The sequence below is a fragment of the Chiloscyllium plagiosum genome, unplaced genomic scaffold (genome assembly GCF_037043375.1).
Source record: "Chiloscyllium plagiosum isolate Xiang-an unplaced genomic scaffold, Cpla_swu_hap1 HiC_scaffold_2, whole genome shotgun sequence".
NCBI classification, from domain to species: Eukaryota; Metazoa; Chordata; class Chondrichthyes; order Orectolobiformes; family Hemiscylliidae; genus Chiloscyllium; species Chiloscyllium plagiosum.
The window spans coordinates 96462892-96477454 of NW_028270140.1; the positions used below are offsets into that span (position 1 = coordinate 96462892).

The following is a 14563-nucleotide window of genomic DNA, read 5'->3' on the forward strand; positions in this document are numbered from 1 at the left end:
GAGCTTTTGCCACGCGCTGTAAGCCCTGCGAGATGTGTGTTAAAGGTTCCTCCAGAAAGTTTGTACTGTACTGTGCTTAATAAAACTTTGCTTGTTGGTGTGTTGCAGCTGCATCAAGTGTGTAAGGATCACAGAAAAAAAGAACCAAACAGGTATATGAATAGGAAGGATTTAAAGGGATAAGGGCCAAGTGCTGACAAGTAGGACTAGATTAGGTTAGGATATCTGGTCGGCATGGACAAGTTGGACCAAATGGTCTGTTTCTGTGCTGTACATCCCTATGACTCTAAGACAGATCCACATTTTCAGTTGCTTTCAAAATAAAATAGGGAAATCTAATTTAACTGTACACTATCTACATCAAGTAACAGGATCGTAAATAACAGGGAAAGCAATGAACAAATATTGTCATGAGTAACTGCAAAGATAATAGTTAATTCAATGATTTCTTTACATTCAGACTCTGTTATTAAATGGACACTGCAGTAAATACCTTGAGCCAAATTTAGTTGTGAAGCATATATGTAATTCACTTTATTGTGCTTGAATCTTTTTGGTGATTGCATGTAATAGGAGCACCTAGGGAAGGGAGTGGGTATTATTTGTGTGTGTAATTTTTATATTATTGCCCCCTATAAATTTTCTATAGCATATCTTGCACACAATCAATCAATCAATCGTAAGACTAGATTAAAAATACAGTCCCCTCGAGGCACTTTATATAGGGGTTTCCTACTGATGCTAACTATTCAATAACAAAAAGAACCTAGGTTTATGGAGATATTATTATATATATTTTATGTATACTAAATTTTATTTTAAAAATGTGTTCTTCAGTGGGGTGTTTGTGGAAAGATGTTAGGTAGTCATACATGCATTATGAAGAAACCAAGCTTTATGGAGCAATTTTTAATCATTTTAAGTCCTGTAAGCTGAGATGTTGCATTTCTAATAGTTGTACTGATAAGGGATAGTCATAGATCCTAGAATAGAAACATCATTCATGTTGTTGCCTATGTTATTTAGAAATGAATCTCTTCTATCCATTATTTCCTTTAAATCATGTGAAATGTAAAATAAACTTTTAAAAATTGCTTTGCAGGCATATTAAAATGTGAAACCATGAAACTACTAGTACGTTTAGAATACTGTGTATGCAACACCAATATACAAGCTACACTTCAATAATGTAATGTAACACTAATATATCTTTAATAAATAATAGGCAAAGCATAATTAGAAATTTACCATTAAAATCATTGACCAATATACAAAATGTCCTGCAACTTCACCTTTTCCAAAATCTGTGCAAAGGTTTTCTTGGCTTAAGACAAAACCAAAACAATGAAATAGTCTGACTGATTTTCACATATTTCTATGCAGTTTTGCTGACAAAAACCCCAAACGTTGGCAATACAAAATGGGTTAAAAGATATGTAATTAGTACAGATTTATGGTAAAACTTATTACAAGATGACATTTTAATAAATTAAAATAAATTATTTTAAACCTAACAGACTATCAATTATACAGAACAAGAACCATTTCCGCATACAACACAAAAATGGTTAGGTATGATATGTATTGTAATGAGAAGGAGAAAAGGTTTAAAGGGAAGGGGAAAAATACATCATTCTGCAATCCCATGGAGCCCAATTCCAAGAGATATGTCTAATTGGAGGATAGGCAACACGAATGGTATTAAAAGTTTGCATCCAACATTACAAATAAAAAGGGATGAAGCAAAGGATAATCTTTGCAGGAGAGGGGATAAAAAGCAAACATACCATTGGTTGGGTGTCGAGCAAATGAGATAGAAAATCTTTTTACAGCAGAACTGCGTGTGGCGTCTGAGAAAGAGAAAAACAGGTACCTGAAATTTATAACAGCTAGCAGAACAGGGTTTTTTAAAGAAAAAGTTAAAGTTAGGCTGCATGCAGGATTGTTTAGAGGGGAAAAAAATAATTCAGTGGGAGTAAGTGCCACTGTTAAAGACTCCTTGGCTAATATTGACTGTGCATATTATAATTAAATATTATGCACAAAGTAATGAATTGCAAAGACCAACAGATTCAAGCAGTTAGTGGTATATAGAGAGCACTTTGCCATTTCCTTTTCCTCCCCCCAGCTCATATACACCCTCTCCAAATCACCATTATGCCTCAAACTAAATCTTTGATAAAAGCATCGAATTACTGACCAATCTAATAAATTAGTCTTTCATTCTAACCTAATCAAATTCTTGACCACTAGTTTTGAGTTTTACAAATTATTAATGGATTGTTTAGTTAATATATTCCAATAACAAGTAATGAGACTCAAGGTGTTTTTAAATACTAGATTAAAGGGATGGAATGTATTTTATTTTACAACTGATTTAGTTATTTGTGTAAATGCCAAAAAAATGACCATTTAAAGGTTAAAAACTGATAACCTTTTATAGCTAAGGTGCACACATATTGCTGATGTAAATGAACACTTTTGTGTAAAAACTGCACCTAAAGTATAGATTGTCAAACCAAATATGGCACATACAGTTCAGACTGGTTTTCCAGCTTTTCAAAAGGAGGAAATAGGATTTGACTGTTCTCATCACAGAATTTCTAATTTCTGACAAAGTGACGACAGATTTGTCTGCAGTGTTGTGTGCACATACCATCAAAGTAGCCAGATGATGTCAGCTTTTTACGATGCGCACGAGCATAATCCTGTAGGTTAGGTGCACTCGAGGAACCCCCAAGCACAGTAGTGCTAAACAGGCCTGCACAATGAGACCCTAATGGGAGTTAGAGAAAACACATACAAACCAGGTGTTCTTTGTTCCTGAAGAGGGATACATGCAACATGCCATAAAATTATGACAAAATCAATATCTACTGTTATTAGTAGGGAAAATATTATTAGACAATATTTTATGCAGTCACATCAGCTTATAAAGGTACACAGCTAAGACCTTTGAATACTGAAGAGTTAAATGATCTCACCACTTTAAAACAATTCAAATTTTTTTAGGTAATTCATGCCAAACATTCCTTTCTCCCCCTCCATATCACCATTAAAATAAAGTATGTAGAGATGTATCATATTCACCAAGTCAATTTAACAAATGATTGAACAATTACTCTTCAAAAAGTTAATAGTCCTGCAAAAATCTCATTCACATTTTTGAGGGTGTGAATGCATTGAATACTTCAGATTTGCTTTCACAAATTTCTCAAAAAAACATCTCAATGCATGAAATAAGAAATTCAATTTTTTTCAAATTTATATTACAACAGATAATATGCCTATTCCATAGTTTACTGCCCTATACATGCTAATTGTCAAAATATTGATCTAACTTAAAACTTTAAAATATTATTTTGTTACTATGTATGGGGCATTTACAAATTGAATAAAAATAATCAATTCCGCTACAAGTATTTTTTCAGATGTAGAAATGTTTGATATCTTTATCTCTGAATTTGTACGAGAAAAATAAAGCAAGATCTTACAGCGAATATTCATTTAGTAAGAAGCTAAAGCTTGCTGCAAACCCATGCTTTTTATACCAGTGACTTCAACATTCAAACATAACAGATTACTCACGTGATAGTTGAGTCTTTCAAATGAGAGTTTAAATTCAGCATGTTGCTGAACATATCGAAACTTCAGAAACATTTCAATTCTTTATTCACAATTTTCATGTGACTTTTTTGAATCCCAAAGTAAACAACAAAATCCATTAAAAGCCATCACTAGACAATAAATAAAGTATCAATTTTTTCCTTTGATACCTATAATTCCATATAATACCTACAGAACATAATTCTAAATACTAATAATTTCCTTTTAATAGAAAAATAGGAGCATAGCTGTTTGAGATTATTAGCTGATTGTACAGTTTCAGCACTCACCAAGTCCAGTGTATTTCTGCTCTGCATGGGGTCTTCCAGCTCGTAAAGCAGGATTGCTTTCAGTGAGAATCTGCATGGCAATAGTGAAAAATATTTTGAGTATTTGAATGAATAGCAAGAACTAAAAGCAGCTTTTATACTATGGCCTGCTTCAGACAGTCAGTGTTAATAAGCTGCATGATTAATGTTAGTGGAAACATATAGATGGAGACAATGACAGATCATGCAAAATCCTTTAGCCTGAAATGGGTCCATTCCACCTACAATGTCCTTGCAATGGGATGAACATAGCAAACACTGGATTAACATAGTGGGAAAATAAATATGTGGGGAAAATATCAATTTATAAGAGCATACAGATCATCAACTTCATCAGTTAATTATCCTTCACCTGCCTCCATACAGGCAAATACAGATATATGTATTTGAGAGAATACAGTTTTACTCCATGCAGTTGTATAACAGTGCTTTTTAGACATCTTACATTCCTGATTAGTGTCTTACGTTGCAGTACCTCTTTTCATTTTTAAAAATTATTTTGGGGGACCCTACATGTGAACAGTTTTCATTCTTCCAGAGAGCTGCACCATTTGCTTTCTTCACCATTGAAAGGTTTTCACTAATTTCTTCCAATGTGGCTTGGTTCAGCTGAAAAAAATGTTTGCGATCTGACACATGATTAGCATATTACGATCTTACCAATATAAAACTATTAATTAGCCAATGGGATCAGAATTTGCTTTAATCTGTTTTTTTTTCAAATGTGGATAAATATGTAGAAAATATTTATGTCATGACTAAATGTTGGTTCTCAAATTTAGATTGAAACAGTCATTGACTACAAACTTAAAAATCTGATAAGGCAATGGAATGCATTAATCACAATAGCTTTTGAGCAAATTGAAACCAGTTACTCTTAGTTTTTTTTTAAATAGGGAATACTTTAGGTTTCACTGAATTGTTAACAAGCAGTTTTGTAGCTCAGAAAATTCACACGTTAGTTTATTCCCTGTGTGATGTGGGATCGATTGGACCAAACAGCATGCTAATATGGCATTAAATCAAGCTGATTCCTGCACCTGAGTAATATGTAGGAACCTCACTGGTTTGTAAGCAGATCTCAGGGTTAATGTTCTGTACTGTGCACTCTGAAATTAACTGCCAACATTCCCTAAACCCAGTTGACATATGTGAGACACAAACATTTAATTAAGGTATAAGAGTTCTGCTTAAAAGCATGGAATGATTCAAATTAAAACCGACATTCTCAAAAGAGAAGGAAAGATGACTGCCAAGTGACCTGATTCAATCTTCTAAAATATGGAGGAATAAAGAAGCTTGTTTGATTTGAATTATAAATACAGAAAATAGCATGGTTACAAACTTAAAATTTGATTTGAGGTTAGAAAGAGTCGGAGGGAGGTTAAGTATAAGATTTTCATCTAAATGTTCCGTTGTGAAAATATTACCTGCAAAAGAGCTAATTGTATAGCAGGTTCAAAACAAGCTTCAAATGAATATTGTTAAGAACAAGTACATGATTGGGTGCTCTATGGAACAGAATAGTCCCTGAACTGTTGAGACCTTGACATTATGATGCCAAAAGGCAATCATTCAAGGATGCATAATATGGGGTATAAGGTGAAACAGGTAAACCGAGTTTTGCTTGATTTAGCTTTGAATTCTGGATTAAGAAACATTCTCAATAACGTTTTCTCAAAAGATTCAATAAGTTGAATAAAGTTAGAGTAAGATTAGATAGAACAGGCTTGATGGTCCCATTGGTCTTTTGCTATTCACATTCTTTATGTTAAGTCAGTCAGATAATCATGAATTTTCCACTTCTTGTTTTCTAATATTCCTTTATCTATTGTGTTTTTTGAACGACAATGAGTTAGTTTCAAAAGAACAGGATGTTTTGAAGATTAAAATCTATAGTCAACAGCCAAGGAGTATCATGCTGCAACTGCTTGCTTATCAGGTCAGTCAATTTTCACAACATAGTTCAGACTGTGTACTGAACTGCATCTAATTTGGACATGAAGAAGGGTTCTGATGTATGGTAATTTTAACCAGGCTCATCAGGTAGGAAAGCCATGGATTTATTTAGCATGCCAGATGTGTACACAGCCAGAAATTACTCTTCATTCACTTCAGGGAATACAATTGGTGGGATTAAAACGCATATTGCAATCAAATATGTCAGTTTTCTGATCAGTAGGTGTGTTTAAATTGGTTGCAATGTTTTCAAGTATATGAACAATGAAATTGGTACTGCAACATTTAAGTTAATTAAGAAAAGACCTGCCACAGTCTGTAAAGAATAGAATAAAAGAAATGCAAGAGCAGCATCCATTCTTGCATAGATAAGCATAAAAACAGCAAACGATCATTTAACCTGCAGGTTTTACAAATACATCTGTTCTTCGTCAGTTAAGGTAATACTATCTGAATAAATAGGATAACTATTCATACTAATAATTTCAACTTAGTTTGTCAATTCAAAATTTTGGGTTAATTATTTTATAATTAGAGGTCAAAATTAAAATTAATAACAGGGGCTTTTAAGACAGACTTGAGGAATTACTGTGAATGTTTGACCAGTGAAATGGCAATTTTCATAAAAATGAAGGAAAATTGAAAAACCTGTTGCCATGAGCCAAAAATACTTGATGTGAAAGCCAATGATTTGGGGGATACAGGGGAAGAAGTGATTTGTTCCCCTGATCTGCGTCTTCGACGCCCAGCACCCACACCACTAGTGTAATGCATCCAGGTACCACTACACTCTGGGCTAGACAGACTCAGGGGGCTCTCTTCCTGGAAGTGAGAAAGGGGGCAAAAACAACAGCAAAGCATGCAAAGTTAGACATATTCAAACCAAATGACTTAATAATATTACTACTAATTTACACAAATGATCAATCATTATGCCCACGCATCTGACAACCCCATGGTTTAAATATCAAATCAGTCAAAATGTTTATTCTATAAAAACAAAATATTATCGAAAGTACCCTACTGATAGGCATTCAGACCAAACTATGTTTTTTTTTAAATTAAAAAATGCAGCTATCTAGAATTAGGAGAGTCATTTGTAATTCACAGGAATAGATGGAAGGCCTCTGGTCTACAGCACAGTCTGTGTGCATTTCAGTAAAGTACAATAATCAAATACTTGATTCAGAAGTTAGACATGTAAAGTATAAAGGTCTGACACATCCGTAATCCAGACGAACCTAAAAAAGCTATAAGATCAACACAAAAGAAACATAATACAATTAAAATTTGCAGTACATAATTAATATAATTGCTTTCACTTATCTGCAATTAGTTTCCAGGTTACAATCTAAATATATTCAAAAGAACAATTTCACACTGTTCATCCTCTCTGTAAATATGCTTCAATATTATATACATTAGGGATTTACAACCAAGGTGCCAAATCAATGTGTGAACGGATAGTATAGACTGACTCAAAGCTGAACAAGCTTGAAATTGAGGCCTCTATATTCCATTTTTACTTAACATCAGGCATTTCTTTACACAAAGTAAGCAGAGAAGACAGAGACATAGAATGGGTCCAAGAAAAGTAAAGACACTGGAAAGCAGTAGGGTCAATTGGAGGCAGAACAATCAGAACTGGGGAAAATTAGTAACACTGTTTGGTGGAGTAGCAAGCTCAGCAAGAGAATTGTAATAAGACACCCTTGCAAAATGCCTGTCTGGTTAAAAGTAACGTTCCACCATTAGTGTGCATAGGTATCCAAGAGGAGTGAATGAAGAAATCTGCTTTGTAAAAAGAACTACAGCCTAGAATTGTCTAAGCATACAACAAACCTGATACAAAAGTCAAATGGTACAAATTCAGCCTAGAAGTCAGAAGGTGACATAAATGGCGCACATCTAATGAATTCCAATACTCTTTCGATCAATTACGGTACAGTCCAGCTTTAATTACCATTACCCATTTCCTGATCAAAATAAAAACTTAGGATAAATTTTAATGAAACTTAATAAATTGAACCAGAACAAAAAATGTAACCAAAAGGATAATAAAGATAAGTGGGAGCATAAAGAATAAAGGCACCCAGGCCAGTAATAAAGCATAGAATAAAATGGAGGTGTGCATTTAGACCTTAACTTCCAGTGCAAAGCTAGTGGAACATTTTAACTTAAAAGTTTCTGTGACAAACAGATTTCATTATGATATAAAATGGGAAAAAACAGTGGCCAATTTCTGAGGTAGGAAAGGGGCATTCATTGCAAGGTAACATGCTCCTTGATGAGGCATTCAAATTAAGTCCATTCTTTGCAGCATACATGGAAGGCCAATACTGGAGCCTGTGGTCCAGAACATAGTTAGTGATTAAACAGCCTGTCATTTGAGGTGAGGGAGGGTTCTTTACCCTTAGATCAGTGGGTCAACATCAATGGGGCAAGTACACACACCATTTCAGAAAAGAATGAAACTCCAGTTATATGGATCTCTTTATAGTTTAGTCAGAAAAACTCAAACTGGATGATGAGTTCCCAAATCCACAAACATCTAGCTGATAACATTTTAGCTATTCAAGAAAACAATTGTAAGATATGGAAAGAAATGTTCATTTAACACAAGAAAGCAGTCTGCTCCAAACTGGCAGTGAACGGGTTAGAAAATTGAAATAGAACTTTTCATTAGATTTTTAAAAATGCAATTGTCATGACGACAGATCAGAACCTTGAATAAGTTATAAACATAAAAAGCTTTTGGACAAGACATTTTTTTTCCTAAAACAAAGACCGCAAGTCAAGCCTGGCTTTTAATATAACTTTTAAGCATTCACTGACTGCTGAAAGATTCCCTATTTAAAACTTTGAAATGTCACAACTTGTAGGGGCCAAGGAAGCTTGAAACAGTGAGATTTCAAAGGGTAGAGGTGCACATACACTAATCACCCCCTCTCATAAGAAATACATCTCTTGCGGTTTATATTCCAGACTCGAGATGCATGTGCATAAAAATACATTTGTATTTTACTTCTACAGGAAAATATTAATCACAGATTAAAAGCCAACTGCAACACCTCATCTGTGAATGTTAGTGACATACTACAGTGTGGACTGGTGCACAGTGAAGGTCACAGCTTGAGGATAGCACTTTAACACCCTGTACTGTAGGTATACTCAGATTGCTGCAAGCCAGCCATCAAAAGGAAACAAGAAGAAAGAATTTCATCTGATCTGCAAAACCAAGAAACTCGAAACTAACCAACCAAGGGGATAAGTCAGTACATCCCTTATTATCTGGAAGCTTGACAATTTCGGATATCCAAAATTATGGAACATTGCCTGGGACTGTTTATAACATCATACAGAAATTATCAACTTCAGGTGCAAACATTCCTTATAGTAGTGATAACAGCTAGCTATTTGATGAATAGCTAGATTCAAATTAGCTAATTTGTACAAGTGTCAATTCATAAAAGGAAATTAAAACTATAAATGCTCATCTAGGTACAGAATTTGTTACAATTTCATGCTACACACATTTACCAGAATGTTGTTTTGTAAATAAATTTTGTACAGAACTAAATACAAACTGAATAGCATTAAGCAGTGGATAATTGAAAGAGAGATATTAGACAGGAAACATTTACAAGCCAACTCGTCATTTATAATAGAATTATATTTATTGTAACTACAGTTTACACCAATTAAGTTTTCTAAAGAGTCAAGATTGGGGTGCTGGAAAAGCACAGCAGGTCAGGCAGCATCCAAGGAGCAGGAGAATCATCCCTTCCTGATGAAGGGCTTATGCCGAAAATGTCGATTCTCCTGCTGTTCGGATGCTGCCCGACCTGCTGTGCTTTTCCAGGACCACAATCTCAGCAAGTTTTCCACATTCCCTTGTTAAATAGGTGTTTTATGTTTTGTATAACACAATAAGATCATGATGATCTGTTTAATAAAAATACGATCATGAACAGTTAATATTCTATATTATTAAAAAGAAAAAAATTGTTTGCAAAACATTAATTACAGTAACATGGAAATGAAGACTAATGAGTGTTTCACTAAATGGGCCCAGTGTATTAAAATAGTTTTGACATTCACAAGAATGAAGTGTTTTACTTTTCAAAATAATCATTTCACCGCAGCAACAATACTATACTACCATTTAGCATCATTTGTTTTGTAAATTAATTCATATTTCCATTATGGATCAATTAACAAACTGAAAGCAAAATACTGTGGATGTTAGCGATTTGAAATTAAAATAGAAAATGCTAGAAATACTCAGCAAATCAGGCAGCAATCGTGCAAACAGAACTTTCATTAGAACAGTTACATTTTTTTAAAAAGATTCTTCAGTGAGACATAAACACTACCGGCACAACTATTGTTGCCCATTGTCAGAAAAGGTGAACAACCTCTTCAAATGCCACAGTGCATTTGGTGTAAGTATACCCATAAAACTGTAAGAAAATACCCAGGATATTTCTTCAGCAATTGAAGAATGATGACATAATTCAAAGACAGGATAGTGCATAGGTTGGAGAAAAACTTGGCAGGTGATTGTGTTCCTATGCATTTGCTACCTTTATCCTTCTAGATAGTAAAGATCACACTTTTTTACTCTTTCATGGGATGTGAACATTGTAGGCTGCCTATCCTCAGTTGCTGTTGAGAAGGCAAAAGTGAACTGTCTTCTTGAACCACAGCAGTCCATTTGCTGTAGGATACCCACATTTCCAACAGAGAAGGGAGTTCCAAGATTTTGACCCAATAACACAATGAACAGCAAGTCAGGATGGTCAGTGACTTGGAGAGAAACTTGCAAGTGAGGGGGTGTTCCCAAGTATCTGCTGCCTTTGTCCTCCAAGATGATAGTGGTCATGGGTTTGAAATACAATAAGGAGCCTCAAAGAATTTCTGCACTACACCTTGTAGATAGAACATAGTCCTGCTACTGAATATTGAAGGTGGAGGGAGTAAATGTTTGGAATGTAGTGCCACATAAGGGCACTGAATTGTCCTGAATAGCGTCAAGCTTCTAAGTGTTGTTGGAGCTTCAGTCATATTGGGTGTATTTCAGCACGCTCCTGCCCTGTGCCTTGGATAGGTGGCTACACTTTGAGAGGGTCAGGAGTAGGCTATTAAGTCCCCTCAAGCCTGTTCCTCCATTGAAGTGAGATCATGGCTGATCTGTAGTCAAACTCCATATACCTGCCTTAGGGCAATATCCGTTAATACCTTTGCTTAACAAAAATCTCAGATTTAAAATTAACAAGTGATCTAGCATCAACTGCCATTCGATAAGTGCTTCCTAAAATCTCTCCTGAATGGTCTGGTCCTAATTTTTAAACTATGCCCCTAGTTCCTGAATATCCAATTGGTGGATCACCAAGATAACCAATTATGAATTTTGAAAAGATAGTGTTGTGAGATTGATATTGAAATATTCCACTTTTATACCAAACAATGAAGAAAGTGTGGCCACAAAGATATATGAGGAATGGTCTGAATTAAATTTATGATTGTGGAGAAAACTCAAGATGGGGTCCATTCAGATAATGATTTGAAAAGATGACCAGCTTGAAGAAATGATACTTCTTTTGTACATTTGTAAAGCATTTCAGGCATCAAGTGCTGACTGTGAGCATGGATTTAACCTTATGAACTTGCGTTAAGAAAACAGCTCAAATAGAACCACATAAATTCAAAGCAGAACAGTACAGCAGCGCTTCACAAGAGGCAGAAAGGGGATGAACCATCTGCCAACAAACGTACCAGCTCAACGAACAGACCAACAATGAATCCAGAGATTAGAAATAGATTACTTGGACAACTTGATGTGAATTAAGTCATACATTTCATCTGGACAAAATATCAACCTGAATGCAGTATACAATCACTGGCCAGTAAATAAAGACAGGTGTAAAAAGCTGCCAACAAAATAAATCAACGAATTACAAGGGTCCTCTTTTGGTCACGTGGTAAATATGTTGCATAGAGTAGCACCACTAAATAAGTCCCCAGACTTTTGAGGAATGTACTGGCCAGCATGATAGAGAAAAAGATGAAGGTGTTGGCAAAGCAGGCAGCCAATTAGCTCCATTAATGACTGTGAATGGATTAGAAGACCCATCATCTTCCAGGATACTTGTAAGTATGCAGTCATTGAACTATCAAACCACTGTGATGAATTTCTACGTCACCTTCTGAAAGCTCTCAGGACATGCATGTATGTTAAACAGCAGACGAGTCACCCTTAGTCAGCCTTTGTGTTGTAGCTTCACAAGGTTGCCAACTCACAGGAATGCCTGGCACTGTTGGTGGCAATCTCGCACTGCTCATTGAACCAGACTGACATTAATGGTAGAGGAGACCTTGTCAGGCCATTAGGTCACAGGCTGCAATTTTAGTGCTGCTCTTGGTCACAGAGCTTCATGGTTGCCCAGATTTGATCTCCTATATCTGTGCTGAAGAAAGTGCAGTTCAGTGTTCAGTTACAGCTGCATAACACAATGTATGCATTTGCAGGGTAGCTAGGGGCCATGTCCAACAAGGCTTAAAGCAAGCCCTGGGAAAGGCACTTTATCTTTCTGTTAGGCACTCTTCAGATTTTTGGACTCAACACTAAGATCAGCGGTTTTGGATCAAAAACACTGTCCCATTTTATTTCTCTTTTCTCTGCAAATCTTGTTTTTAATTTGTCTAGTGTTTTTGTTTTAAGATTGGAACTGTCAATCATTCTGCCATTCAGATCTCCTCTCAACATAACATTCGTTTCTTTTCTTGTTCCCTGATAAGATCAAAGAAATAGGAGTAGGCGATGCAGCCAATTACAAACTTAACTCAACATTTCTGCTCCACTCCAATCACCCTTGAAGACCAAAGATAAGTCCAACCCAGTCTGAAAATATTCAATGGCTCAGCCTCCACTGGGGAACAGCATTCTAAAGATGAGTGATCCTCCAATAGAAGAAATATCTAATCTCAGTAAAATTTAAGGTGGTTATGGAAAAGGAGAAAGTGAGGTCTGCAGATGCTGGAGATCAAAGTTGAAACTTTATTGCTGGAACAGCACAGCAGGTCAGGCAGCATCCAGAAAGGACAAAGATGGACTGAAAATAAAGATTCTGAACTAGAAACAATTCAACTTCAATGCAATAAGACAGGATAAGAAAACCCACATCAAAGTAGCAGACATCTTTCAAAAGAAAATAAGAGTGACCAACAGGTTCAGAGAACCCTCAGTGTTACAGGATTCAATAAGGAGCAAAAAAATGAAGCTTGTGGTAGTGACCAAGCATTAGAGGTGTATATAAAGTGAAGGAGAAAGAAATTAGGGTGTGGATAAATATTGACAGGCAAAATAATGGAAAACCCAAAAGCATTTTAAAAGTTTATTAAGGGCAAGAGGAGATCCAGAGAAATAGTAGCGCCCATTAGGAACAAAAGCAGTGAATTGTTTGGAGCTGGAAGAGGTAAGTGAGTCCTCAACTGAGTATTTTGCATTTATACTCATTATACAGAAAGATGATATAGGTATAGAAGTCAATACTGTGATGTATTTGAGCAAATTACACTAGAGGGAGAGGATGCATTAGGGGTTTTAGAGCACTTCTAAAAGGGTAAGTATTCAGGCCCAGATAAGATGTATCCCAGGTTGCCATGGGAGTGAAGGGAGGAGATTGCAAGGGTCCAAACATTAATTTTCAAATCTTTTCAAATCCTAGACACAGGAGAGGTGCTGGAAAACTGGAGAACAGCTAATGTGGTATCATCATTCAAGAAGGGTGGTAGGGATAAACCAGGGAATTAAAGTTGAGTGTAAGATCAGTGTTAGGGAATCTACTGGAAAACATTCCGAGGGACAGAACGAATCTCCACTTGGAAAGGCAAGGACCAGTCAAGGATAATTAGCAGGGCATTGTCAGGAAAGATCATGCCTGACAGGTTTGATAATTTCAAGGACATGTATAGATGTGCAGATGAGATTACGGCTTTGGATGTAGACTACATGGACTCCAACAAGGCTTTTGACAAGGTGTTACATGGAAAACTGGTCAACGTGGTAAGATGGGAACTTTGGCAAATTGGCTTTGGGGCAGGAGGCGGTGGGTGATGTTCAAAGATTAGTTTTGAAACTGAAAACCTGTGGTTATTGACATATTGCAGGGGTTGGTGCTGGATACTTTGCCATTTGATGTGCATATTAATGATCTAAATACGAATGTAGACACACAGAAAGGATGTAATTGTTCTAGAGATAGTGCAGACCAGATTCACCAGAATGTTGTCTGGAATGGAAAGTTTCAGATACGATGAGAATCTAGATAGGCTGAGATTGTTATCCTTTGAGCAAAGGTGGCTGTAGGAAGACCTGATTGAGTTTGCACAATTATGAGGGGATAGGCAGATAGGAAGAAGCTCTCCCCTTAAGAGAAGCATAAGTAACCTGGGACATAGATTTAACGTAAATGGGAGGAATGGATTTAAGAAAAAAAAATCGATTCACCCAGAGGGATGACAGGTATCTGGAATTCTGTCTGAAAAGGTGATAGAGGTGAATACATCACGATATTTAAGAAGTATTTAAATGAACATTTGAAACATAATATAGTATACATAACATACAGGGAATGGAACTAGATAGGTGCTTGACAACCAGTGCA

The 14563-nt window shown here is 35.8% G+C and overlaps 1 protein-coding gene across 18 annotated transcripts in view; it reads right to left on the minus strand.

The window, feature by feature from the left end:
* ppip5k2 (diphosphoinositol pentakisphosphate kinase 2) overlaps window positions 1-14563 on the minus strand; it is a 151975-nt gene that overhangs the window by 23236 nt on the left and 114176 nt on the right. For 5 of the 18 annotated variants that reach the window (XM_087998756.1, XM_043710077.2, XM_043710037.2 and 2 more), the window contains 4 exons: window positions 6543-6716; window positions 3897-3966; window positions 2657-2776; window positions 1788-1850 (listed from right to left, as the gene is read on the minus strand). In XM_087998756.1, coding sequence (XP_087854882.1) covers window positions 1788-1850; window positions 2657-2776; window positions 3897-3966; window positions 6543-6716 — 427 coding nt within the window. The remainder of the gene's footprint in view (window positions 1-1787; window positions 1851-2656; window positions 2777-3896; window positions 3967-6542; window positions 6717-14563) is intronic. The other 13 variants (XM_043710153.2, XM_043710102.2, XM_087998779.1 and 10 more) reach the window with 9 other exon arrangements.